Here is a 27642-nt window from a genome sequence, read left to right on the forward strand (position 1 = left end):
ATAAGGGGATCACAATCTCCCTCTTCCTGCTTGTTATACCTCTAGCTATGCAGCCAAGCATCCTACTTGCTTTTCCTACCGCCCGACCACACTGCTCACCCATTTTGAAATAATGAAATCACTACCCCTAAATCCTTCTCTTCTGCCGCTTATGCACACCCTTTACAGACCTCTTAGAAAGGAGGAGAGATCAATTGTAGATAGTCCAAAGTTAAAGGTTTTGGGGTTAGGAGTAGAAACCACAGAATCAGGTGTAGTGCATTCCAGGTGTTGATTACTCTGTTGCTGAAGTCGTATTTTGTGCAGTCATGTTTGGAACGGTTGACATTTAGTTTAAATCGATTTCGTGCTCGTGTGTTGTTGCAGTTGAAGGTGAAGTAGTCGTTAACAGGTAGGACATTTTGGTATATGATTTTATGAACTATAATTAAGTCGGAACTGGGACGATGGAGTTGTACGTTGTCTAATCCAAGAATTTTAAGTCTGGCGGAGTAAGGTATTTTGTTGTGAGAAGAGGAGTGAAGGACTCTTCTTGTGAAATGTTTCTGGACTCTCTCAATTGTGTTGATGTCAGATATAATAATAATAATAATAATAATAATAATAATAATAATAATAATAATAATTTATTAGATTTGTATGCCGCCCCTCTCCGAAGATTCGGGGCAGCTCACAACAATGAAAAAAAACCAATATTATACTGGCACAAATCTAATATTAAAAAAAACTAAAAACCCTATCATAATTAAAAACCAAACAGCACATACATACCAAACATAAATTATAATAAGCCTGGGGGAAAGGTGTCTCAAATCCCCCATGCCTGGCGGTATAAATGAGTCTTGAGTAGTTTACGGAATGTGAATTATGCAATGTGGGTTCCATACAGGTGAGCTGTATTCGAGGATTGGTCTGACAAATGTTTTGTAAGCTCTTGTTTACATTGAGTTCGAATCTATTGTGCCCTCTTGTATTGTTGCGGTTGAAGCTGAAGTATTCAGCTTCACCGCTACGTGGGATTCCCCAAGTCTCCCCTACTTCGCTTGTCACATTTCTGCACCGTTCATTTTTTCCTCTCTTTTTTTTCCCATCCGTCCCCTCCCCACGCAAACAAATAAATAAACCACCAGGCTTCTATTGCGCCTTTTGTGATTGGCTTCTTCCTTTTCTTTCACGATTGTCCTCTCTCCTGCTCGGGGGCGGGGCGTGGGCGTGGTTTAAAGCCTTTGGAACGCCGAGGCTTGAGCGTTCCAGAACCGGACGGTCTGGCTTCGCTGGCGCCGCGCTGATTGGTTGGGACGCTCACATCATGGGGAGGGCTTGGAACATTGGGGAGTCCGAGCGTTCCAAAGATACTTTCTCCCGGGTCACTTTCTAGTCCTTCGGTCTCCTCGCCGCGGAGATCGAAAAAGAAAGAAAAGGAGGGGTGGAGAGGCATATAAGCGGGCATCTCTATTGGGATCTACTCTGGAATAAGCCGCTGGGGGGGGGGGTTCAGCGGATCCCGTTTCCAGTCGGATCCAGTGGATCTCTTATTAAGTCAGAACTCCAAAGTCTCGGGTTTGCAACGAACGTAGACCCGCCCGCTCTCGTGTTCCGTGCGGATCGGAGCAGAGGGATCTTTTTGTGAACCTGGCCCCCTGGGATCCCGGGGATCGAGAGGGCGGACGCCGAGGGCCGTCTCGTGTTTTGGAGCGGAGCCCAGAAAGTCACAAGAAGGTAGGTTGGGAATTGGGTTGGGCTCGTCCCGACGGTCTCCGCCCCGCGGTTCTTTCAGCATTGAAGAGGCGCGGGGATTAGGCGTGCTTTTCAACTTTGCACCGCCGCTGGGAAGTTGGACTTGGGGGGGGGGGGGGTTTGAGGGGGAAAAAGGATTAAAATACAATGCATCTGTCTGTCTGTCTATCCGCCCACCTACCTACCCTGACTGACTGTCTTTCTCATCTATCTATCAATAATCTATCTATCATCTATCTATCTATCTATCTATCTATCTATCTATCTATCTATCTATCTATCTATCTATCTATTATCTATCTATCCATCTATCATCTATATATTATCTATCTATCTATCTATCTATCTATCTATCTATTATCTATCTATCTATATATTATCTATCTATCTATCTATCTATCTATCTATCTTTTATCTATCTATCTATCTATCTATCCAGTCTATCTGTCTGCCTGCCTGCCTGCTTCTCTCTCTCTCTCTCTCTCTCTAACTATCTATCTAATCTCTCTCTCTCTATCTCTCTATCTCTCTATCTATATTTGTTTATTTGTCAAACATGCATAGGATAGTAGTTGTTTGTATAAACATAACATAAATTTAAAAAAGTAAGGATAAAAGAGGACAGTATGACGGGGGGGGGGTATGCACGCCCCATTCCAGTCCCATCCCTTCCTTTTCCCCCATTCCCCCAATACCACAAAGTTCCAACTTCATCAGACAGAATTCTTATGGGAATATTCCAAGAATAGTCTTCATACTTTGTTTCAAGCTGAGCGTGAAAGCCGCCTGTCCTTTCCAAGGGAATTTGGAAGTCCCTGTGCTGTTTGTTTGTTGATTTGATTTGATTTGATTTGATTATTCGATTTGACTTGATTTGTATGCCGCCCCTCTCTATAGACTCGGGGCGGCTAACAACAATAAGAAGAAACAGCATAAAACAAATCTAATATTTAAATTACTAAAAGCCCTTATTAAAAACCAAACATACACATAAACATACCATGCATAAATTGTATAGGCCTAGGGGGAAGGGGATATCTCAATTCCCCCATGCCTGACGACAGAGGTGGGTTTTAAGGAGCTTAAAAAAGGCGATGAGGGGGGGCAATTCTGATCTCTGGGGGGAGCTGGTTCCAGAGGGCTGGGGCCGCCACAGAGAAGGCTCTTCCCCTGGGCCCCGCCAAACGACATTGTTTCGTTGACAGGACCCGGAGAAGACCCACTCTGTGGGATTCGTGCGGCAGAAGGTGGTCCCGGAGATATTCTGGTCCGATGCCATGAATTCTGACCGGAAACTGCCATGAATTCTGACCAGAAACTGATCGGCAACCAATGCAGACTGCGGAGTGTTGGTGTGACATGGGCATATTTAGGAAAGCCCATGATTGCTCTCGCAGCTGCATTCTGCACGATCTGAAGTTTCCGAAAACTCTTCAAAGGTAGCCCCATGTAGAGAGCGTTACAGTAGTCGAGCCTCGAGGTGATGAGGGCATGAGTGACTGTGAGCAGTGACTCCCAGTCCAAATAGGGCCGCAACTGTTGCACCAGGCGAACCTGGGCAAACGCCCCCTCGCCACAGCTGAAAGATGTTATTAAAAAGGGCTTCTGTATGTGTATGCCTAGCTTCTCATTGTACTGGGGAAAAATCCCACTAATAGAAACGTTTATTAGACTATAGTATTAATGTTTTGAAATCTTGTTCAAATAACACAGGTCAGCAAAAAAAATATTTTTTTTGTAATCATCGCAGGTGACCTTGTATTTCTCTGAATCATTTTTTTTGTTCTGATTTCAAAAATGTATATAGTTTTTCAGTATCAGGTATAGTTTCCATGGAGCAGCAGCATTATTATAAGGTTTAGGAAATATACTGGCGACATTAAGAAAACAATAGTTACCACATACATTGAAAAGGTAGAAATAACGCAATAACAAAAATGCTTCTATATCAGAAACTTATTTATTTATTTATTTATTTATTTATTTTATTTTATTTGTATGCCGCCCCTCTCCGTGGACTCTGGGCGGCTAACAACACTGACAAAAAACAGAATGTAAAAATCCAATACTGCAACAGCTAAAAACCCTTGTTATAAAACCAATCATACATACAAACATACCATGCATAAATTGTAGAAGCCTAGGGGGAAAGATTATCTTAGTTCCCCCATGCCTGACGGCAGAGGTGGGTTTTGAGGAGCTTACGAAAGGCAAGGAGGGTGGGGGCTATTCTAATCTCTGGGGGGAGTTGGTTCCAGAGTATCAGGGCCGCCACAGAGAAGGCTCTTTCCCTGGGCCCCACCAACCGACATTGTTTAGTTGACGGGACCCAGAGAAGGCCCACTCTGTGGGACCTAACTGGTCACTGGGATTCGTGCGGCAGAAGGCGGTCCCTGAGATAATCTGGTCTGTGATAGAGCAAAACTTGGAATCAGCCCATCAAACTCCATAAAACAGACATATAACCTTTGTGGATGATTATTTTTGTGTGTGTTAACCAGTGTAGATGGCTTTTCTCAACCTGAAGCCCCCTCTAGTTTCTACTTCCATAATTCTTACATGAAAGAGGGCTGGCTAGGAACTGAAGATTGGAGGATACCAACCTGAAACTGATTCTAAAATCTAAAAAGATTGGCAAACCCAAAGCAAAAACTTGGGTTGCATCCAGTCAGTGCCTTCTCAGAAATCAGTGCTGTTGACCTCAAAGGATGAGACTTCGGATGAAAATCTCTCTTCCTGTCATGGAAAGTGATTTAAACTTGATCTGAACTGCCGAGCCAATTTTTGACTTCTCTGCCTTTCGCAACATCCTGAGTCACCACAAAAACTCAGAGCTTCCCACCGGACTTCTTCATATCCAAGTGCCAAATAGAGTGGTACCTCTACTTACGAACTTAATTCGTTCTGTGATGAGGTTCTTGAGTAGAAAAGTTTGTAAGAAGCAGCAATTTTTCCCATAGAAATCAATGTAAAAGCAAATAATGCGAGCGATTGGGGAAACCACAGGGAGGGAAGAGGCCCTGTTTCCTCCCAGGAGATTCCTAGAGAGACCCCATGGAGGCTTCTTCCTGCCTTTTTCCAGTCCTGTTTCCTCCCAGGAGATTCCTAGAGATGCCCCATGGAGGCTTTTTCCCACCTTTTCTGGCTCTGTTTCCTCCCAGGAGATTCCTAGAGAGGCTCCACGGAGGCTTCTCCTCACCTATTCCGGCCCTTTTTCCTCCCAGGAGATTCCTAGAGAGGCCCCACGGAGGCGTCTTCCTGCCTTTTCCAGCCCTGTTTCCTCCCAGGAGATTCCTAGAGAGACCCCACAGAGGCTTCTCCTTGCCTTTTTCGGTTACAGTTTTGGAGGCTCAGTTTTGTAAGTGGAAAATGGTTCTTGAGAAGGGCCCAAAAAATCTTGAACACCCGATTCTTATCTAGAAAAGTTCGTAAGTAGAGGCGTTCTTAGGTAGAGGTACCACTGTAACTGTTTGAAAGGCATAGAGCGGCGATGGCAAATCTTGTAAACACCGAATGCCAAACTGTGCGGGTGAGCATTCCTCATATTGAAAGGTTCTCATGCATGGACATGCGCAAATGTATCCATGCGCAGAAGAGACCCAAACACCAGCGGGCTGGCAGGAAGTGGGCATCTCAACACACGCAGTGCGGCAAAAGATAAAATCTTTATCTTTCATGAGTTTTGTCTTTTGCAGGGAAAGAGAAGCTCACGAAAGAAACGCCACGGAGATCTGACCTAGAGCGATGGCGCGCATGCCAGCAAAGAGGGCTCTGTGTGCCCCCTCTGGCATGTGTGCCATAGGTTCGCCATCGCGGGCATAGAACATCACCAGCAAAACAGGAAGGAATGTTAGCAAAAATTTCAGAAGAGAAGGATTTAGGGGTAGTGATTTCTGACAGTCTCAAAATGGGTGAACAGTGTGGTCGGGCGGTAGGGAAAGCAAGTAGGATGCTTGGCTGCATAGCTAGAGGTACAATAAGCAGGAAGAGGGAGATTGTGATCCCGCTGTATAGAGTGCTGGTGAGACCACATTTGGAATACTGTGTTCAGTTCTGGAGACCTCACCTACAAAAAGATATTGATCAAATTGAACGGGTCCAAAGACAGGCTACAAGAATGGTGGAAGGTCTTCAGCATAAAACGTATCAGGAAAGACTTCATGAACTCAATCTGTATAGTCTGGAGGACAGAAGGAAAAGGGGGGACATGATCAAAACATTTAAATATGTTAAAGGGTTAAATAAATTTCAGGAGAGAAGTGTTTTTAATAGGAAAGTGAACACAAGAACAAGGGGCCACAATCTGAAGTTAGTTGGGGGAAAGATCAAAAGCAACGTGAGAAAATATTATTTTACTGAAAGAGTAGTAGATCCTTGGAACAAACTTCCAGCAGACGTGGTTGGTAAATCCACAGTAACTGAATTTAAACATGCCTGGGATAAACATAGATCCATCCTCAGATAAAATACAGGAAATAGTATAAGGGCAGACTAGATGGATCGTGAGGTCTTTTTCTGCCGTCAGTCTTCTATGTTTCTATGTAACGTAACAAGTAATAAATCGCAGGAGAAGGGCAGCATAGAAATCTAAAATCTAATAAATAAATAAGAAAGAGAGAGAGAGAGAGAGAAAGAAAGAGAGAGAGAAAGAAAGAGAGAGAAAGAAAGAAAGAGAGAGAGAGAGAAAGAAAGAAAGAGAAAGAAAGAGAAAGAAAGGAAGAAAGAAAGAGAGAGAGAAAGAGAGAGAGAAAGAAAGAGAGAGAGATATAAAGAAAGAAAGAGAAAGGAAGAAAGGAAGAAAGAAAGAAAGGTTTCAGCAACCACTGTTGAAATTCTTGGTAAATTTAGCAATAGCAATAGCATTTAGACTTATATGTTGTTGAGTTGCTATGCTATGAGTTTTAATTAGGGTTTTAGAATATAGATTGGGTTTTTTTCTTGACTTCTTTTTATTGTTATTTGTAATCTTATATGGTAATTATATATTGTTGTAAGCTGCCCTGGGTCCTTCAGGGTTGGGCAGCCTAGAAGTCAAATTAAATAAATTAAATAAATAAATAATAAATACCGCTTCACAGTGTTTTACAGCCCTCTCTCTAAGCGGTTTACAGAGAGTCAGCCTATCGCCCCCAACAATCTGGGTCCTCATTTGACCGACCTTGGAAGGATGGAAGGCTGAGTCAACCTTGAGCCTGGTGAGATTCGATCTGCCAAACTGCTGGCAGCCGGTGATCAGTGGAAGTAGCTTGCAGTATTGTACCCTAACCACTGCACCACCAAGGCTCTTAATTTAATGGGTTCTAGACAATCCATGACCCATTAGATTGTCTTTTTAGAGATACGTGTTTCCCTAAAACAGAGAAACAAAATTAACACAGCTGGGCCCCCCCAAAAAAGAAGCCGCAACAAAAGGACTGATTTCCAACTTCCTGTCCGTTTCCTTAGTGACTTTCCTTGTAGGAAACTGGCAGGGAGCATTGGAAATGTCGACCAGCTGACAACGGCAATGCAGCAGCCAAAACTTTGCCAAATTTGAATTCCATGGGAGTCATGAGCTTTAGCGTTTGGATACATTCTTTAAGTTAGTTCATTTGAGGTATATGGCGTCGAAAATGGTTGCTTTAAGAGGCATCATTTCACCCAACTGAAGGCTACCAACAACCAAACTAGTGATGGGCTCCTACGGGTAGAGTCAGATAAGCAGAAATGGTAGAAAAATTATGAATTTTTTTCTTTTTTATTCCCTTCTGGGCTCTGGGTATGTTTTTCCTATTGCAGTAAAAGAGGTTGGGTGTGTATAATTTTGGAAGAGCTGTGCATACAGTTTATATAGTAGATAATGTATATTTTTGTGTACCTGTGTGTAATATTTTTATTATTATTATTATTATTATTATTATTATTATTATTATTATTATTAATTGGATTTGTATGCCGTCCCTCTCCGTAGACTCGGGGCGGCTAACAACAGTAATAAAAAACATCATGCAAATCTAATACTAAAAACAACTAAAATACCCTTATTATAAAACTTAACATCCATACAACAAGCATACCATGCATAAATTATAAAGGCTTAGGGGGAAAGAATGTCTCAATTCCCCCATGGCTGACGACAGAGGTGGGTTTTAAGGACCTTACGAAAGGCAAGGAGGGTGGGAGCAATTCTAATCTCTGGGGGGAGTTGATTCCAGAGGGTCGGGGCCGCCACAGAGAAGGCTTTTCTCCTGGGCCCCGCCAAGCGACATTGTTTTGTTGACGGGACCCGGAGAAGGCCCACTCTGTGGGACCTAACTGGTCGCTGGGATTCGTATGGTGTATATACATAGAATTACAGGGTAGATTTTGGATGTTCAGTAATAGTAAATAGAGAGGGAAATTGTATCTCTTTGAGGCTAGGCGAACCCAAACCATAACCCAAACCCTTGATGTGAGTGACATCAAATTTGCCACCTTTAAGCCAGTCACAAGACCTTAACCCAGTCACGTGATCTTCAAGCCACTCCCACCTGGTCTCGGGGCCAGAAAACCACGCCTACAAAATAAGCCACTCCCACAGTGTGGTAGTAAAAAATTTTTGCAGCCCTTCCCTGAACCAAACAGACACGGAAGTGTTAGTGGTGCATTGATATTGTAAAGCAGAGAGCTTGCTTTGTTAAGGCGCATTCTTCCGTTGGCGGAGAGATGCCAGCAGCAAGAGAGTGGGACGGGAATGAACATACAATGGTTGAATTGAGTATGAAATAGGGGGGGAAATGTGGCAGCTGATGGAAGATGCTTTTTCAGAGGGTTAAAATCCAATACTCTGCAGGTTCGAGCTGTGAGGATAAGGATCCCTCTACCTTTTCTGCCCCATTTAGAATTACGAACTTCTATTTATTTTTCCCCTCTACTTTTTCCTATCATTTTGAAATAATGGCAGAATTTGGCACAAAGAGGTAGGACTCAACAGAAAGGAGTTGGGGCCACTCAAGAAACAAAGATTTGTAAGCATTCTCCTTCTTTGCTGTTTTATCTCTGACGAGTCACAAATATCTCCGGGACCGCCTTCTGCCGCACGAATCCCAGAGTTGGCCTTCTCCGGGTCCCGTTGACCAAGCAATGTCGTTTGGCGGGACCCAGGAGAAGAGCCTTCTCGGTGGCGGCCCCGACCCTCTGGAACCAGCTCCCCCCAGATATCAGAGTTGCCCCCACCCTCCTTGTCTTTCGCAAACTCCTTAAAACCCACCTCTGTCGTCAGGCATGGGGGAATTGAAATTTCCCTTCCCGCTAGGCTTATAGAATTTATACATGGTATGCTTGTATGTATGAGTGGTTCTTTAAATTGGGGTTTTTTAGACTGTTTTTAATATTAGATTTGTTTACATTGTCTTTTTATATTGTTGTTAGCTGCCCCGAGTCTTCGGAGAGGGGCGGCATACAAATCTAATAAATACAAATACAAATTACGGTAATTTGTGGAGGCTAAACTTGGGCAGATAACCCACTCAGCTCCTATCGAATGGAGCAGAAAGTTCCGGAGAAGTAAGTGGCTTTTTTAAGTTAGTTCCAGACCAGGGGTGTCATACTCAAGGCCCGGGGGCCAGATCCAGCCTACAAGGTACTTAGATCTGGCCCAAGGGACCACCCTGGAAACAGTGAAGGATTGGCCTGTGGTGCCTTTGTCAGCAAAAACAGAGCTCCATTTTTTCTGGCAGAGGGTTGCAGGAGGCCTTTGCAGCTGAAAACAGAGTTCACAAGGGCTACAGGTGGCACTCCCAAGCTCCATTTTCACTGGGAGAGGGTTGCAGGAGGCTGTTGCAGCCAAAACAGAGCTTATGAGGGCCGTGGACAGCACTACCAAGCTCTGTTTTCACTGGGAGAGGGTTGCAGGAGGCTGTTGCAGCCGAAAACGGAGCTTACGAGGGCCGCGGACAACACTACCAAGCTCTGTTTTCACTGGGAGAGGGTTGCAGGAGGCCATTGCAGCCGAAAATGGAGCTTTCGAGGGCTGTGGACAGTACTCCCAAGCTCTGTTTTCACTGGGAGAGGGTTGCACAAGGCTGTCGCAGCCAAAAATGGAGCTTTCGAGGGCCACAGAGCGGGTTGCAGAAGGCCCTTGCAGCCTAAAATGGACTTATGAGGGCTGTGGGTGGCACTTCAAAGCTCCATTTTCACTGGAAGAGGGTTGCAGGAGGCTGTCACAGCCTAAAACAGAGCTTATGAGGGCTGCGAGTGGCACTCCCAAGCTCTGTTTTCACTGGGAGAAGGTTGCAGGAGGCCGTCGCAGCCAAAATCGGTGCTCAGGAGCCCATTTTCACTGGGAGAGCACGCGGGCCACCACAGGCATCAACGCAAGTGATGTTGAGCTGGCCACACCCACCCCAGCTCCCCAAAGTCAAACACAAGCCTGATGTGGTCCCTCAATGAAATTGAAATTGACAATGCCTGTTCTAGACCTTTATTCTAACAATTCCATCTCTGTCCCGCTTGGCTCATGACGTTTCTTCAGAAGCTGGTGGAATTGCAAAACAGGGAGAAAGGGATTCCTTTCCGCTCCTCAGGGGAGGTGGAGTGATGGATACTCTTAGTCATTCTGCCCAAGTGACATGCAGAGAGGGCCCGGCTTCACTTCTTGACTCATCTCTGATTTCTGAGCTAATAGCAACCACCCTTTTCTCTGGAATTAATTCAACGGTACTTACCATATTTTTCGGAGTACAAGACACACTTTCTCTCCCCTCTAAAAGAGGGTGGAAATGTTTATTTATTTATTTATTATTTAAATTTGTATGCCGCCCCTCTCCGCAGACTCGGGGCAGCTCACAACAAAGTGAAACAATTTACAACAAATCTAAATTACAGTTTAAAAATATTTTAAAAACCCCATTTTCTAAACAAACATACATACAGACATACCATTCATAAATTGTATATGCCCGGGGGAGATGTCTCAGTTCCCCCATGCCTGATGACAAAGGTGGGTTTTGAGGAGCTTACGAAAGGCAAGGAGAGTAGGGGCAGTTCTAATCTCCGGGGGGAGTTGGTTCCAGAGGGTCGGGGCCGCCACAGAGAAGGCTCTTCCCCTGGGGCCCGCCAACCGACATTGTTTAGTTGACGGGACCCGGAGAAGGCCCACTCTGTGGGACCTAATCGGTCGCTGGGATTCGTGCGGCAGCAGGCGGTCTCGGAGATATTATGGTCCAGTGCCATGAAGGGCTTTAAAGGTCATGTTGGGGTGGCACAGTAGTTAGAGTGCAGCACTGCAGGCTAGTTCAGCTAACTGCTAGCTGTAGATCAGCAGTTCAAATCTCACCACCGGCACAAGGTTGACTCAGCCTTCCTTCCTTCCAAGGTAGGTAAAATGAGGACCCAGATTGTTGGGGGCAAAAGGCCTGTTCTGTAAACCGCTTAGAGAGAGCTGAAAAGCACTATGAAGCAGTGTGTAAGTCTAAATGCTATTGCTATTTCTATTGCTATTGGTGTGTTTTATGCAACAGATATAGCCATTGTGGCCTCCCAAAGCTCCTCCACTGGGTCCCATTTTTGCAAAAAATCAGCCTGTTTTTGCAACAGAGTTGGAAGGGGCCTTGGAGGTCTTCTAGTCCAACCCCCTGCTTAAGCAGGAAACCCTACACTACTTCAGACAAATGGTTATCCAACATCTCAAAAATGTTCAGTATTGGAGCATTCACAAGTTCTTCAGGCAAGCTGTTCCACTCCAAGGGAGTTGGTTCCAGAGGACTGGAGTCGCAACAGAGAAGCCTCTTCCCTGTGGACCCGCCAGTCAACATTGTTTGGCCAATGGGACCTGGAGAAGGCTGACTCTGTGGGACTTAGCTAGTCACTGGAACATGTGAGGCAGAAGTTTGTTTGTTTGTCTGTTTGTTTCTCTGTCTGTTTGATTGATTGATTGATTGATTTGATTTGTATGCCACCCCTCTCCGAAGACTCGGGGCGGCTTACAATATATAATATGTTCTGTCGGGCTCTCTGGTAGACTCCTCCCAAAAATTCACAGGTACAAATTTCAGACACACACACGTTTGAAAATTCAAAATAATGTTCTTTATAATGAAAATTCACTTAAACAAAGCCCTCTTTTGGTATAGCAAAGAGCACTGGTCTCCAAACAAACTGGTAATTTGTACAAGTCCCTTATCAGTTCTGTGATACTTGGCTTGCAGCTGTGAGGCAATTCACAGTCCTTCTTCTTTCACAAAGTGACACACACTTTGCCCTGGTTTAGTTTCAAAGCGGGGGAAAATCAGCACAGAAAAGGTCAAAGTCAGTAAAGCAGTCACGAAACACAACGATCAGATAATCCTCCACAATGGCCAAACCCACAGGCTGCTATTTATAGCAGCCTCACTAACTACCACAGCCCCACCCAACCACAGGTGGCCTCATTTTCTTTGATAATAATCTCTCAGTTGTTGTTGCCTATGCATCGCTCTCCGCATGCGTGGCTGTGTCATTAACTCTTGTTCCGAATCCAAGGAGGAGCTAGATAATTGATCTCCTTCTGAGCTGTCTACCCTACTCTCCTCCTCCCTGTCACTCATGTCTTCTTGGTCAGAGGAGCCTTCCTCAGCAGACTCCACCGGGGGCAAAACAGGCCTGCAGCATGTGGATGTCTCCCCCATATCCACAGTCCTTGGGGCAGGAGCTGGGCCAGAGCTAACCACAACATAATATAAAACAATGAGATAGAAAGACAAATCTAATTAAAACTACATAACCTAAAATCCCAATATTTTAAAAAATCAATCATACACATTCAGATCTCAACCATACTTCACATTCATTGGCCTGGTGACATAAGTGAGTCTTAAGACTCTTGCGGAAAACGAGGAGGGTGGGGGCAGTGCGAAGCTCTAGGGGGAGCTGATTCCAGAGGACCGGGGCCTCCACAGAGAAGGCTCTTCCCTTATGCCCTGCCAAGCAACATTGTCTAGTTGACGGTATCTGAAGAAGGATGACTCTGTGGGATCTAACTGGTCCCTGGGACTCATACGGCAGAAGGTGATCTCGCAAGTAATCTGGCCCGATTCGCAATTGTTATGCTGGATGGGAGGAAGATATGGAAGTTGAAATTACCAGAGTCAAAGAATGTTATACAATGGGGAAACCTGTACGAAGCCCTAGCCATATAAACCACAATGCAACTCATGTGCAAACGTGAGACTTCATTTTTTTTTATCCCTCTCTGCAAAAAAATATCCTCTTTTACTTTTGGAGCACTCTGTTTTGAAGGGGCTGTGGATTAGTGTGGGGTTTTTTTGTGGGTGGGTGGGTGGTTTTTTTGTAGCATTGGTTGGCTCCTCAAACTGAAAGAGACTAGTTGTTGCAAAAAGAAAAGCTTTCTTACAAAACCAACCAGGCTTTGGATTGGCTAGAGCGATAACAATAGTTCCTTGAATTTTGCACAACTAATCCATATGGCGAAAGCCGCAATTCTGCAGGCTCTGGGAAGGAAGCCCAGCTAAAGAGGGAGGCATTATTTCCAAGACAGAACATGTAGCGCTCTGTTGTGAAAGGTCCTCTTTTAGCACTTCAAGGTCTCTGCAGCCAAGAAACTGGTGCTCTCTGTTTTAAAGTACAGTACAGTATACTTTCCAGAAATTTAAATGAAGGCTGTAGTTTGCACTGTTTGGGGAAGAAAATAATTGCCTGCTTGTCATGGAAGAGCTGGATTGTTTAAGTCAGTTCCTGCAAATGATACCCAGAATGTGAATAAAATAGTTATCTAAATCCTTTTTTTTCAAAATTTCCTTCCTTCCTTCCTTCCCTCCTTCCTACCCTCCTTCTTTCTTTTTCTTTCTATTGCTTATGAAGTCTTATCAGCTGGCTAGAGTCCCAGAAAGAGATAAGCACAACAATAATTATCCAGCTGGAATAATACTCAGAAGCAGAGACATTCAGAAGTTAGCTGGAAGCCCGGCGCTTCTCCGAAAGACAACAATGTGTCTCTTGAAATCCCAAGCCAAAAAAATAAGAACTGGAAACTAGATGCTAGAATGAAACCACATTGCTCTCTGCGCAGAAGCAGCATGACCCATTAGCAATGCTACTCACGAGTAAACCTCTTCCTGAGTAACCATTCTTGCCTCCTAGAGGCCCTGCAAATCCTAGCATCAATAAGAAGCTCCTCCTCTTCTCCTGAGTCACTCATCTGTTGCCAGGAACACAGGATGCCGGTATGGTGCCTCCACTGTCTCTACATCCTCTGAGTCCATGACTAATCATGCAGGACACGAACAGACCACAACACAACCTCTGTATTTTTGGCTGCAACGGTTTCTTGCAACCCCTTGCTGGTGAAAACGGAGGCCCTCCTGAACTCCAATTTCACTGGCAGAAGCACCTTAGGCTGGTTCTTCACTGTTGTACCCAGCTGGTGTGGCCTAGAGGTGGAGCTCTTGCCTCACAATCAGGAGGTTGTGGGTTAAATCCTAGGTAACGGCAGATGTTGCTTGGGCAGGGGGGTTGGACTAGATGACCTGCAAGGTCCCTTCCAACTCTGTTAATCGTTAAATCAGTTTCCCGGGCAGCCTCGCGGGCCAGATCTGGCCCCTGGACCTTAAGTTTGACACACACACAGAGACACACAGAGAGAGAATTTAGAGCATTCCACAGAATAGAACAGTGTAATTTCTCCACCCTTTGAATCGGTCCCTTTCATGAGATGGAAACTTGAAGTTGCTTTGAAAAAACACCCATCAGCAAAAAAGAGGTCTGTGAAAATCAGGAGGGCTTGGCTGCCTTTTACAAGGACAAGTTCCTACTTCCAATGAGCCAAGAGGTGAGAGGTGCTGCCGGGTTTTGTTTTTCACTTTAGTTTTTTTCCATCCTGCTGGAGTGCTTAAAACAAGTCATTACAGCCGTGTAAAGGAAAGACTAGGCGGTGGGAGGAAGGCCTTGGCAAGCTTTATTGTGGCTTTTTTGTTTCTCTTGAAATAAACAGAACTCTTCTAAATGAGCAACAGTGTACGAATCAGCCCTGTCTGAAAGAGAGTTTGGGTTAGGGGTGAAGGTCCCAGGATGGAAAACCAGGAAACCAGTGAGTTATAATCCTGCCTTGTCTCCTGAAAGCAGACTGGGTGACTTTGGGCCATTCTCTCTCCCCCCACCTCTCTCTCTCTCTCATCTCTGTGTGTGTGTGTGTGTGTCTCTCTCTCTTGTCTCTATCTGTCTATTTCTCTCTCTCTTTGTCTCTCTCTCTCTCTATCTAATCTCTGAGTCTGTATGTCTATTTCTCTTTCTTTCTCTCTCGTCTCTGTCTATTTCTCTCTCTCTTTGTCTCTCTCTCATCTCTGGGTCTGTCTCTGTCTGTCTATTTTTCTTTCTTTCTTTCTCTCTCTCTCATCTCTGTGTCTGTCTGTCTATTTCTTTATCTCTTTCTCTCTCTCTCTCTCATCTCTGTCTGTCTATTTCTCTCTCTTTCTCTCTCTCTCTCCTCTCTGTGTCTGTCTGTCTATTTCTTTATATCTCTCTTTCTCATCTCTGTCTGTCTATTTCTCTCTCTCTTTCTCTCTCTCTCTGTCTGTCTGTCTATTTCTCTCTCTCTCTTTCTCTGTCTGTCTGTCTGTCTATTTCTCTCTCTCTCTTTCTCTCTCTCTCATCTCTGTCTGTCTATTTCTCTCTCTCTCTTTCTTTCTCTCTCTCTCATCTCTGTCTATTTCTCTCTCTCTTTCTCTCTCTCTCTCATCTCTGTCTGTCTATTTCTCTCTCTCTGTCTCTCTCTCATCTCTGTCTATTTCTCTTTCTCTCTTTCTCTCTCTCTCTTGTCTTTATCTGTCTATTTCTCTCTTTGTCTCTCTCATCTCTGTGCCTGTGTCTGTCTCTTTCTTTTATCTCTCTCTCTCTCTCTTTCTTTCCCTCTCTCCCTCTGGCTGTAGAATTCTGGGAGTTGAAGTCCACAAGTCTTAAAGTCGCCAAGTTTGAAGACCTTTGGTGTAGGGTCCCCTGCTTGATCTCGAGGTTGGACTAGATCAGCGTTTCCCAACCGGTGTGCCGCGGCACACCGGTGTGCCGCGAGACATGGCCAGGTGTGCCGCTAAGCTCCAGCTGGGCGGGGCGCTGCCGGTACTTCCGTCCTGGGGCTCCCGCTCGCAGCTGTCCCCCGCCTCCTGCTCGATGCCGCGGTTTTCGGCGCTCTCCTGCTGGGCGCCAAAGAAGGAAGGCAGGAAGAAGGAGAGCTTTATTCTTCGCGCCTTTTCCCCGCCTTCCTTCTTTGGGACCCAGCAGGAGAGCGCCGAAAACCGCGGCATCGAGCAGGAGCCGGTTGACAGCTGTGAGCGGGAGCCCCAAGACTGAAGTACCGGCAGCGCCCCGCCCAGCTGGAGCTTTTCCTGCGTCGACGGCAAGTTTCCTTTGTGGCCCGGCGGGAGGGCACTGCCGATGGGAGCGGGGGGCGGGGGCAGCCGCAGTGGCCGCAGGCAGTCGTGGGGAGATGGCGGCGGCGAGAGGGAGCGCTCTCTCTCTCAGCTGACTGCAAGCGGGAGCCCTGACGGTGGCGGTTGGACGTGCTGCTAGATGTCGTACATGCTGGCGCTGCGGGCCTGGCATATACGGTGTCCAGCAGCACGTCCAGCTGCCGCCGTCAGGGCTCCCGCTTGCAGTCAGCTGAGAGAGAGAGAGAGAAAGAAAGAGAGACATATAAGAGAGGCAGAGAGAGAGAGAAAGAGAGACATAGCAAGAGAGGCAGAGAAAGAGACAGAGCAAGAAAGAGAGGCAGAGAAAGAGAGAGAGAGAAAGAGAGACATAGCAAGAGAGGCAGAGAGAGAGAGACAGAGCAAGAAAGAGAGGCAGAGAAAGAGAGACATAGCAAGAGAGGCAGAGAGAGAGAAAAAGAAAGAGAGACATAGCAAGAGAAAAAGAGAGACTTAGCAAGAGGCACAGAGAGAGAGAGAAAGAGAAAGAAAGAGAGACATAGCAAGAGAGACAGAGAGAGAGAAAGAGAGAAAGAGAAAGAAAGAGAGATAGCAAGAGAGGCAAAGAGAAAGAAAGAGACGTATAGCAAGACAGTGAAAGAGAGAGAGAGAGCAAGAGAGAGAGAAAAGCAAGAAAGAGATAGCAAGAGAGACAGAGAGAGAGAGAGAGCAAAGGAGAGAGAAAGACATAGAGGAAGGGAAGGAGGGAGAGAGAAAGAGAGCAAAAAAGAGAGAAAGAAAGAAAGAGGGATGGAGAGAGAGAAAGAAGGGAAGGAAGGAAAAGAGAAAGAGGGAGAAATAGAGCAAAAGGGAGGAAGAGAGAGGGTTTTTTTGTCCAAACTTTTCTTTAGCCCTCCCCCCGCCCCGCCCCCCCCCTTTCAGTGTTCCCCGGGATTTTGAAAATATGAATAATGTGCCGCGGCTCAAAAAAGGTTGGGAAACACTGGACTAGATGACCTACAAGGTCCCTTCTGACTCTTGTTAATATCTGGTACAAATGACCACTTTAATCCAGAAAAGAGCTTTTTTTTTTTTTGCCAAATTGTAGATCTCAAAAAGTTATGAAAATTAAGAAACTTTCACCCAGTGTAAGGAGAGCCAAAGTCTGTTGAATGCCAAATCTGTTGCAACTCCAGACTTATCACCGCAAATAACATTTCTACCCTCCATGACAAAAGCAATAGCAGACTGTCATATATTTGTAAGCCGGATATAAATGAACCACAAGATTGAGATTATGCTGTCGTTTCCCACCCGCCCCCTTGGTTAGAACCACCTTATTATTCTATTTCTTATTTCCTTAAGACGACTCTGTATACTTAGGGATGTAACATTCCCCCCAAAAACCGCTTATTTAAACATTTGTTGTAGATAAGAATCCTGCCCCAATATGACCTTTGGGCTTCTTTGTGAAAGGCCAGTTATATTGTATTTGTCTCTGGCAGAGAGATATGGGAACATTTTCTGTGAACTTCAGTTTACCTTTGTTCATGAGAAAATGACTCATATTTTCTCTCCCATATTTCAGAGCCTTTTGCTCGAGACCGGCATTGTTAAGCTTTGTTTAAACCGGAGGTCTTCAAACTTGGAAACTTTAAGACTTGGGGACTTCAACTCCCAGAAATCCCCAGCCAGCAGATTTTTTCTTCTTCTTTATTTTGAAGGGGGGCACTTTTATATAAGTGCTCTTAACCTCTCTCCTTCCTTCCCTCCCTCCCTCCCTCCCTTCCTTCCTGGTGCATATTGCTGGGGGCAAGAGGTTAACTCTGAAAACCGCCTAAGCGGTAAGAGGGCTGTACAGCACTGTGAAGTGGCATATAAGTCTAAGTGCTCTTATCCTCCCTCCCTCTCTCCCTTCTTTCCTCCCTCCCTCCCTTCTTTCCTCCCTCCCTCCCTTCTTTCCTTCCTTCTTTCCTCCCTTCTATCCTCCCTCCCTTCTTTCCTTCCTTCCTTCCTTCTTTCCTTCCTTCTTTCCTTCCTCCCTCCCTCCCTCCTTTCCTTCCTTTCCTCCTTCCCTTCCTCCCTCCCTCCCTCCCTCCCTTCTTTCCTTCCTTTCTTAGTGGTGCAATGGTTAGAATGCAGTATTTCAGGCTGACTCTGCCCACTGCCAGGAGTTCAATCCTGACCGGCTCAAGGTTGACTTAGCCTTCCATCCTTCCGAGGTCAGTCAAATGAGGATCCAGATTGTTGGGGGCAACAATCCCGAGTCTGCGGAGAGGGGCGGCATACAAATCAAACAAATAAACAAACAAATAATTAATAAATAAACAAATAATAAATAAATAAATAAATAAACAAACAAATAGGCTGACTCTGCAAACCACTTAGAGAGGGCTTGAAAGTAATATTTATTAATTCGATTTCTAGGGCGCCCTTCTCCAAGGACTCAGAGCAGCTTACAACATAAGTAATACATAAGTAATACATAAAAACACGTTAGAAATAGAAAATTTTATACTAAAGTAAAAATTAACCCCAATAAAACATTTTAAAAAACCTTTCCAACTATGGAGCATTATAAATCTAAGCGCTGTTGCTATTTTGTCCACCTGACCATGAGGATGCTGCAATGATTGTAAGTGTGAAAAACAGTTGTGAGTCACTTTTTTTCAGCGCCACTGCAACTTTGGCCACTAAACAAATGATGGTAAAGTTGAGGGATACCTTGTATAGACTCTGTTCTTGTCTTGATCTTAAACATTACACTCCAGGGGAGGGATTCAGGAAAGGGTTTCCACATTGTGCTTTTGGAAATCCTGGATCTTGAAAATCCTGGTGAAATTAGCTTTTAAGAGAGACGGGTTTATTTTTTGTGGTTTGGTGACACTGTGGAACTTGTGTGTGTATGTGTGTGTGTAAAACTGGATTTCTTTGACGGCCAGATCAGTGAGATGGGACGGATGCCTCCTGCAGACCCTGCCAGCCAAAATATTGCATGGGGGGCCCCCGTGCCCTGTTTTGGCCGCCAGAATGTTGCAGGAGGCTATCCAGGCCCTAAAACGTGCAGCCCCCCATGACCCATTTTGGCTGCCAGAGGCACTGCAGGCTAGTGCTTTGTTATTTCCATTTGATTTGATTTGATGTTTGTTTGTTTGTTTGTTTTGTTTATTTTGTTCATTTTGTTTATTTATTCAAGTTTTATGATGCCCTTCTCCTTAGACTCAGGGCGGTTTACCACATTTATTTATTTATTTATTTATTTATTTTTATTTATTTTAATATTTGTATGCCGCCCCTCTCCGCAGACTCGTTAGCAATAGCACATTTTTAACAGAGCCAGCCTATTGCCCCCACAATCTGGGTCCTCATTTTACCCACCTTGGAAGGATGGAAGGCTGAGTCAACCTTGAACCGGTGATGAGATTTGTACCGCTGACCTACAGATCTACAGTCGGCTTCAGTGGCCTGCAGTACAGCACTTTACCTGCTGCGCCACCCTGGCTCTTCTTTAAGCACTCTGTGGGCTTTGAGTTCGATCAAGGAAAAGGGGGGACATGATCGAAACATTTAAATATGTTAAAGGGTTAAATAAGGTCCAGGAGGGAAGTGTTTTTAATAGGAAAGTGAACACGAGAACAAGGGGACTGTTGTGATTCAGCCTGAGGCTCCTCAGGGACCGGCTGCGTCTCTGCTGGATCCAGGCCCGGAGGAGGAGGACAGTGAACAGGAGGGGGAGGACCAGGCAGACGGGGGAGAGGAAAGTCAGGAAGAGGATGAGGGGGAGCAGCCTGAGAGCCCCGGAGGGGGCCTCTCCCCAGCCAGTAGCCTGGCCTCATTGGATGAGGAAGCACAGGCTATAATTGACATGAGACAGCGATGTGCAGCTCAGAGACGGGACCAATTAGAAAGGTATTGGCATCACTGAATTGGCAACAGCTGGGTTTGGGTGTGGTTTTCCTCAGCAGGGTTTAAAAGGCAGGCAAGCCCTTTCAGCCATGTGGAGCGTTATCAACTGGAAGTTCTGTGACCCTGCTTTGCTTCTCGGCGTCTCTGATCTTGGCTTGTGGCCTAGAAGACTGGAAGACTTGGGGGAGGCGTATGTTTGTTATCTCCAGTGTTGTTTTTGACAGCAAGAATCCTGTTTTACTTCATGGCCTTCATGAAACATCTTTGAAGTTTCAGTGTGTTCCTGTTTGTAAGGATATTTTCTGTTACCTGTGTTTGCTTTGAATTCTATAAACTGCCTTTGATTTTTACCAGTGTGTCTGGCTTCTCTTTTTGGGTTGGTGTTTGCTTCTGGAGGGACCCAGATAGAACAGGGACACAATCTGAAGTTAGTTGGGGGAAAGATCAGAAGCAACGTGAGAAAATATTATTTTACTGAAAGAGTAGTAGATGCTTGGAACAAACTTCCAGCAGACGTGGTAGATAAATCCACAGTAACTGAATTTAAACATGCCTGGGATAAACATATATCCATCCTAAGATAAAATACAGAAAATAGTATAAGGACAGACTAGATGGACCCTGAGGTCTTTTTCTGCCGTCAGACTTCTATGTTTCTATGTTTCTATACTCCTGCTGCAGAACAAACTGTAGCTGGTCTTGACATTTACTGTTTGGATTTTTTTGCAGGTGACTTCTTAAGATGGTAGACTACCTGGCTAATACCGAGATCAACAGTCAACGGATTTCCACGGTGGAAAACTGTTTTGGGACATCCGGTCAGCCCTTGGCTGTGCCAGGAAGGGTCCTTCTGGGCGAAGGGATTTTGACCAAAGAATGCCGCAAGAAAGCCAAGCCCAGGATTTTCTTCCTTTTCAACGACCTCCTGGTGTACGGCAGCATTGTGATCAACAAACGGAAGTACAGCTGCCAACACATTATCCCCCTGGATGAAGTCACACTGGAGATTCTCCCGGACACCTTGCAAATGAAGAACCGATGGATGATCAAGACCTCCAAGAAGTCCTTTGTGGTTTCGGCAGCTTCATTGACCGAGCGCAAAGAGTGGGTCAGCCACCTGGAGGAATGCATTCGACACCTGTTATCCAAAACGGGACAACCGCCTCCGACGGAATACGCAGCCCCCTGGATTCCAGATAAGGCCACAGATATCTGCATGCGTTGCACCCACACCAAGTTCTCGGCGCTCATCCGAAGGCACCACTGTCGGAAGTGTGGCTTCGTCGTGTGCGGCGACTGTTCCCGACAGCGTTTTCTCATGCCACGACTGTCCTCCAAACCGTTGAGGGTTTGCAATCTTTGCTACAAGCAGCTGATGGCCAAAAAGAAGGAATTGGGAGACGAGGCAAAGCCAATTCATTCTCCCCTGCCTGGCTCAGAGGTTTCTAGTGGGGATGAGAGTGACAGGTCTGATGAGGAGAAACTAGAACAGTGGCCAGCCGAGACGGAATTTTACACGTCGGATGTGAGCTGGTCATCCTTCCACAGTTGATTGCTCCGTGGACTTTCTTCTCTTTAAAAGCTGTCGTACTTTTGAAAACATTCACGGACTGGTGAAATAACTAACTTTGTGGAATGACTTTGTACTCTACTCAGTCTGGGGTTTTTTTGTTTTATAAATAATGGAGAGCAACTATCCTCAAGACAATATGTAAACTTCTGATTGGGTCCTCTAAGACTGAGTCATTCCTCTTGATGCTCCAAATTGGATTAAATTATGTTGTGTATTTTGGGGAAAATGTAAGTCTTCTGTATTTAATTTTTGAGATAGTCAGCATCTGTACTCATCCAATGTTGAATTTGGGAAATTCAACAGAACTGTAGGTAAAAATATCTCCGAGTTGTGTCTCTGGAACAAATCCATCAAACCGAAACATGAATTCTGGCAATCCAGAAATCAAAATAATTTCCACAAGATCACTCAGCCTTGAAAATAGAGGGTATGAAGCACTAAATGGAAGTTGTTTGATGAAATTTACAAAAGTATTACATTTCAGAAACTCAGCTGTTTATTTAATTTTTTAAAATCAACTTGAGATCAAGAAGGATTAAAAACTGACATTGCTTTGACTGCTTACTTTTGAATAATTTATTTTAAAAAGTTTGGGGAATTGGGTTTAGATATTTGGGGTCCTTTTTCTAGGTTATGTTCATATAACCCACGATACTATGGTTTGTTGAATGTGTTTTTCACTTGGAGTGTTGTTGAACTTAACCAGGAAACCAAAGTTTAGTGCAATTTAGAAATACAACTAGTCACCTGTTTGTGATGAGCAGAGAATTTTGATAATTAATGATCTTTTATCACATGAAGCCTTTGAACACCTAAAAAAAGTTGAGTGAATAGAAAACTGATTTGTAGGCAGTACTGAATTTATTAGAAAGAGCCAATTATTTTTAATAAGTCAAGTGTATTCTAAATTATGCTTTTAACATATGCCACTTCCAGATAGAATAGTGCCTCTCTTAATAGAGTTGTCATTAAAATAAACCACACTCTACATGCCACAGATATGGACTTTGGTGTTAAGAGATTATTATTGCATGAATTTGATTGTAAAGACCTTAATTTTGCTGATCATCTGAAAGCACTCTCATCTTTCCAAATTGCATAAAAATATCAGATGTGGATAGCCATAGCAAAAAAGTAGATTTGCCCATCACGTCGTCACAGTGGCATCATGTGATGTATTGAGACTCCTCCCCTTCACTAAACTGGGCAGGGGCGTGCCCACACGTGATGCATTCAGCTCTGATCTAGAGTAGGAATGGGGAACTATGGCATCTGTATGACCTGTGGACTTCAATTCCCAGAATTCCTGAGTCATCCATGGAAGGAAGGAAGGAAGGAAGGAAGGAAGGAAGGAAGGAAGGAAGGAAGGAAGGAAGGAAGGCATAGATGATAGAAAATAAAGAGATAGATAGATAAGATGGATGGATAGATAGATAGATAGATAGATAGATAGATAGATAGATAGATAGATAGATAGATAGATAGATAGATAATGATAGATATAGATGATAGATAGGATGGGTACATAGATAGTTAATTATATAGATGACAGATAGGTAGGTAAGTAGGTAGATAGACAGACAGAGATAGATGATAGGATAGATGGATGGATGGAGAGAGAGAGAGATGATGATATAGATGACAGACAGGTAAGGTAAGTAGGTAGGTAGATAGATAGAGAGAGAGAGAGAGAGAAACAGACAGACAGACAGAGATAGATGATAGGATGAATGGATGGAGAGAGAGAGATAATGATAGACATAGATGATAGATAGGATGGGTACATAGATAGTTAATGACAGATATAGGTGACAGGTAGGTAGGTAGGTAGGTAGATAGATAGAAAGATAGATAGACAGACAGACAGACATGATAGGATAGATGGATGGAGAGAGAGAGAGATGATAGATATAGATGATTGATAGATTGATAAATAGATAGAGAGATGATGGGATAGAGAGATAGAGTGAGATGAGTTGAAGATGAGTGAAGGCAAGAAAAAAAAGGTTAATTTCTCGCAGCTGTTCCTTGCATGCTGCAATTTCCTAATGCAGCCTTCCCATCTAAATATCTTTCAAATATCTTGGTCTTCCATCCCATAATTGTCACCCTGCTTTACCCACTGCCTCCTTGAACTGTAGGGAGATGTTCTCAATCATAAGCCAAGAATCCTAAAGATAAATTAAAAACAGACCGTCCTTCCATTTTCTGATGTCGAAATATTTTTTTCCAACTCAGTCCAAAAAATAACAACAACAATGATAATGATATTTTAATGAGGAACAGAACATCCAGTTCCAATTGTAACAGTGTTGGACCAATGACACCAATGAATTCAACAACATCTGTGGGGTTTTTTTAACTTCCTTACTTCCTACCCAGAATTGAAGAAGATGCTTGGATGAGAAGTGAAATATTTCCAAGAGAGCTGGGGGAGAAAACTCCAGAAAGTTCAGTTGCCTTTTGGGGGGGGGGGGGGGATAACACTTTTGGGGTTTTCTTAGAATGGTGGAGGGCAAATCCAAATAAAACTCAGCCCGTAGTATCCTTTTTGCAAAATCGGGCATTTCCTTATTCAACGGAAGATGTGGTATGTATTTCTTGGAAACCCATTCAAGCTGTATTTTGTATTTTTGTATTTTCTTGTATTTTGCAATGCTGCTATTTTTATGTGCCACCTTGCGGCAAACCCTAGTGGTTAAAAAAGCTTGCCCCAGGGTGACACGTCCCTTGGCTACCTCTTTCTGTGTCAAAGACAAATTTATTTATTTTTATTTTGTCCAATACACGATGAGAGTTTTAGTGGGTATATATGTTGTGGTTAGCTCTGACCCAGCTCCTGCCCCAAGGACTGTGGATGTGGGGGAGACATCCACATGCTGCAGGCCTGTTTTGCCCCCGGTGGAATCTGCTGATGAAGGCTCCTCTGACCAAGAAGACATAAGTGACAGGGAGGAGAGTGTGGCACACAGCTCAGAAGGAGATCAATTATCTCGCTCCTTGGATTCAGAACAAGAGTTAATGATACAGCCACGCATGCGGAGAGCGATGCATAGGCAACAACAGAGAGATTATCAAAGAAAATGAGGCCACCTGTGGTTGGGTGGGGCTGTGGTAATTAGTGTGGGTTTGGCCATTGTGGAGGATTATCTGATTCTTATGTTTCATGACTGCTTTCCTGACTTTGACTTTTTGTGTGCTGATTTTTCCCTGCTTTGAACCTAAACCAGAGCAAAGTGTGTTTCACTTTGTGAAAGAAGGACTTTGAATTGCCTCACAGCTGCAAGCTAAGTATCACAGGACTGATAAGGGACTTGTACAAATTACCAGTTTGTTTGGAGACGAGTGCTCTTTGCTATAACAAAAGAGGGCTTTGTTTAAGTGAATTTTCATTATAAAGAACATTATTTTGAATTTTCAAACGTGTGTGTCTGAAATTTGTGCCTGTGAATTTTTGGGAGGATTCTACCAGAGAGCCCGACAGAACATCAATGAAAGAAAGAAGAAGAGATATAGGAATAGAAGAAAGGTATAGGAGATATAGGAGAGCAATAGGACAGGGGACGGAAGGCACTCTAATGCACTTGTACACGCCCATTACTGACCTCTTAGGAATCTGGAGAGGTCAACCATAGATAATCTAAGTGTAAAGTGTTGGGGGTTTGGGGATGACAGTATGGAGTCCGGTAATGAGTTCCATGCTTCAACAACTCGGTTACTGAAGTCATATTTTTTACAGTCAATTTTGGAGCGGTTAATATTAAGTTTAAATCTGCTGTGTGCTCTTGTGTTGTTGTGGTTGAAGCTGAAGTAGTCGCCGACAGGCAGGACGTTGCAGCATATGATCTTGTGGGCAATACTTAGATCTTGTTTAAGGCGTCTTAGTTCTAGGCTTTCTAGGCCCAGGATTGAAAGTCTAGTCTTGTAGAGTATTCTATTTCGAGTGGAGGAGTGAAGGGCTCTTCTGGTGAAGTATCTTTGGACATTTTCAAGGGTGTTAATGTCTGAGATGCGATATGGGTTCCAAAGAGATGAGCTGTATTCGAGGATGGGTTTGGCAAAAGTTTTGTAAGCATTGTGAGATTGCCAGAGCAGAAGAATCCATCTTCTATTCACACTCGATCAAATCATAGAAAAACAGCAGCACAAGATGAGCATTGGACAAAAAAAAAATCCTCTCTCAAATGATTGTTAGGTACAAAATGTGGCTTGCTGCAGAAGAGAAACCAAAATGAAAAATTGGAAATCAGCTCTTGAGTTTAAAGGCTGAAGAAGGCCTATGTGCAACTTATCAATAATCAGATCAGCTAAGCAGCACTCTGCACAGCAACGTTAAAACTGAAAGTAAAACCGTTTTCTTTTGTGTCGTTTTGAGGCTCTTTGGGTTTATTTACACAGTTTGGGTGTATTCTGCAAAACCAAAAGTGAATTAACTCAACAATCTGGGTTTAAAGATGTGCAGAAATGATAGGTGAAAAAAAACAGGTAAGTGACCTTTTTTAAAACAACAAAAGCTTTTTAAAGTTAAAGTTCTTAATTAATTTAAATAATTAATTTAATAAATTAAAACAATCTTAATTTAAGACATTAATTGCAGTCATATGATCATAGTTTGGGTGCTTGTCACCTGACATATACCATATTTTTCGGAGTATAAGACGCACCCCCCCCCCCCCAAAAAAGAGGGGATAGAAATGTTGGTGCGTCTTATATACTGAATACAGCCATTTCTGGCCTCCTGAGGTCCTGGCCCTGCATCCCATTTTTGTGAAAAATGTGCCATTTTCTGCAAAAATGGGGAGATTTGTGCTTTTCCCCCAGCCCCTGGGAGCACTCTGCAGGCTTCCCAAACCTTCTGCGCAGCCCATTTTTGCAAAAAAAGGTTGGAAAATGGGCCGTTTTTTGCAAAAACGTGCATTTTTGCCTTCTCCCCCCCCCCAGTCCCCAGGCAAGCTTCCCAAACCCTCTGTATGCCCTTTTTTTTCACCAAAGTGGGTGAAAAACAAGTCAATTTTTGGAAAAACCAGGGTGCGCAGGGGGTTTGGGAGGCCAGTAGGGTGCTCCTATGGTCTTGGTGCATCTTATAGATCGGTGCGTCTTATAGTCTGAAAAATATGTTTTTTTATTATGATTGCAACATTCCAACTTCACCCAATTGCCACTTACAACATTTCCAGCTAGTTTACCTGCAAGCAAAAGTCAACAGAGAAACCTGGATTGTTGGCATTAGTTCAAGGACTGTGACCAAAAAAGACAATAAAAATCAGGTGTGACTCACTTAATGACCATCTTGCTTGGCAAGCATTCTGGTCCCAGCTGTGGTGGTAAGTCAAGGACATACCTATCCACAAAAGATCTAGGTGAGAAAAGTAGTGATACCCCCAAGATTGTGTCTTGGCCAGAAGAGGTTGGTTGCATACCACTTACCTTAAAAGTTTGTCCTGCTTCTCAAAAGTGGGCATGGGCGCAGGGCTGGCACTGGGGCTGGGCCAGGATGGAGGTGCCAGTCCCGCTCGCAGCCGACTGCTCTTCTGCCGCCCCGCGGCTACTGCCCGATGCTGCTGTTGCCGGCGTGGTGTATGAGAGAGAAATAGCAAGAGAGAGAGAACGAGACACACACAGAGAAAGAGAGTGAAAGAAAGAAAGCAAGAGAGAAAGAGAGAGAAAGCAAGAGAAAGAAAGCAAGAGAGAGAAAGCAAGAGAGAAAGAGAAAGCAAGAGAAAGAAAGCAAGAGAGAAAGAGAAAGAACAAGAGAGAGAAAGCAAGAGAGAGAGAAAGCAAAGCAAGAGAAAGTGAGCGAGAGAAAGAGAAAACGAGAGAGAACGAGACACAGAGTGAGAGAAAGAAAGCAAGAGAAAGAAAGCAAGAGAAAGAGAAAGCAAAGAAAGAAAGAGAAAGAAAGAAAGAGAGAAACAGAAAGCAAAGAAAGCAAGAGTGAGCGAGAGAAAGAAAGAAAGAGAAAAAGCAAAGAAAGCAAGAGTGAGAAAGAGAGAGAGAACGAGACACAGAGAGAGAGTGAGAGAAAGAGAAAGAAAGCAAGAGAAAGAGAGAGAAAGCAAAGAAAGCAAGAGA

The 27642-nt window shown here is 44.2% G+C and overlaps 1 protein-coding gene across 4 annotated transcripts; it reads left to right on the plus strand.

The window, feature by feature from the left end:
• The first annotated feature begins 1252 nt into the window (after positions 1-1252).
• Positions 1253-22127, plus strand: PLEKHF1 (pleckstrin homology and FYVE domain containing 1). Of its 4 annotated transcripts, none has more exons than XM_070760272.1 (2): positions 1253-1719; positions 20727-22127. In XM_070760272.1, exon 2 carries the CDS (start codon positions 20740-20742, stop codon positions 21547-21549), a length of 810 nt encoding a protein of 269 aa, XP_070616373.1. In that variant the 5' UTR covers positions 1253-1719; positions 20727-20739; the 3' UTR covers positions 21550-22127. The 4 variants fall into 4 exon arrangements, with proteins under 4 accessions (XP_070616373.1, XP_070616374.1, XP_070616376.1 ...); XM_070760273.1 differs by lacking the exon at positions 1253-1719 and adding an exon at positions 14364-14521; XM_070760275.1 differs by lacking the exon at positions 1253-1719 and adding an exon at positions 14665-14779.
• The last annotated feature ends 5515 nt before the right edge of the window (positions 22128-27642 follow it).

Source organism: Erythrolamprus reginae, chromosome 9 (assembly GCF_031021105.1).
Source record: "Erythrolamprus reginae isolate rEryReg1 chromosome 9, rEryReg1.hap1, whole genome shotgun sequence".
Lineage (NCBI taxonomy): Eukaryota > Metazoa > Chordata > Lepidosauria > Squamata > Dipsadidae > Erythrolamprus > Erythrolamprus reginae.

Bases quoted from the DNA above. Each gene is read 5' to 3' on its own strand.
- PLEKHF1 (XM_070760272.1), top strand. From the start codon at position 20,740: ATGGTAGACTACCTGGCTAATACCGAGATCAACAGTCAACGGATTTCC.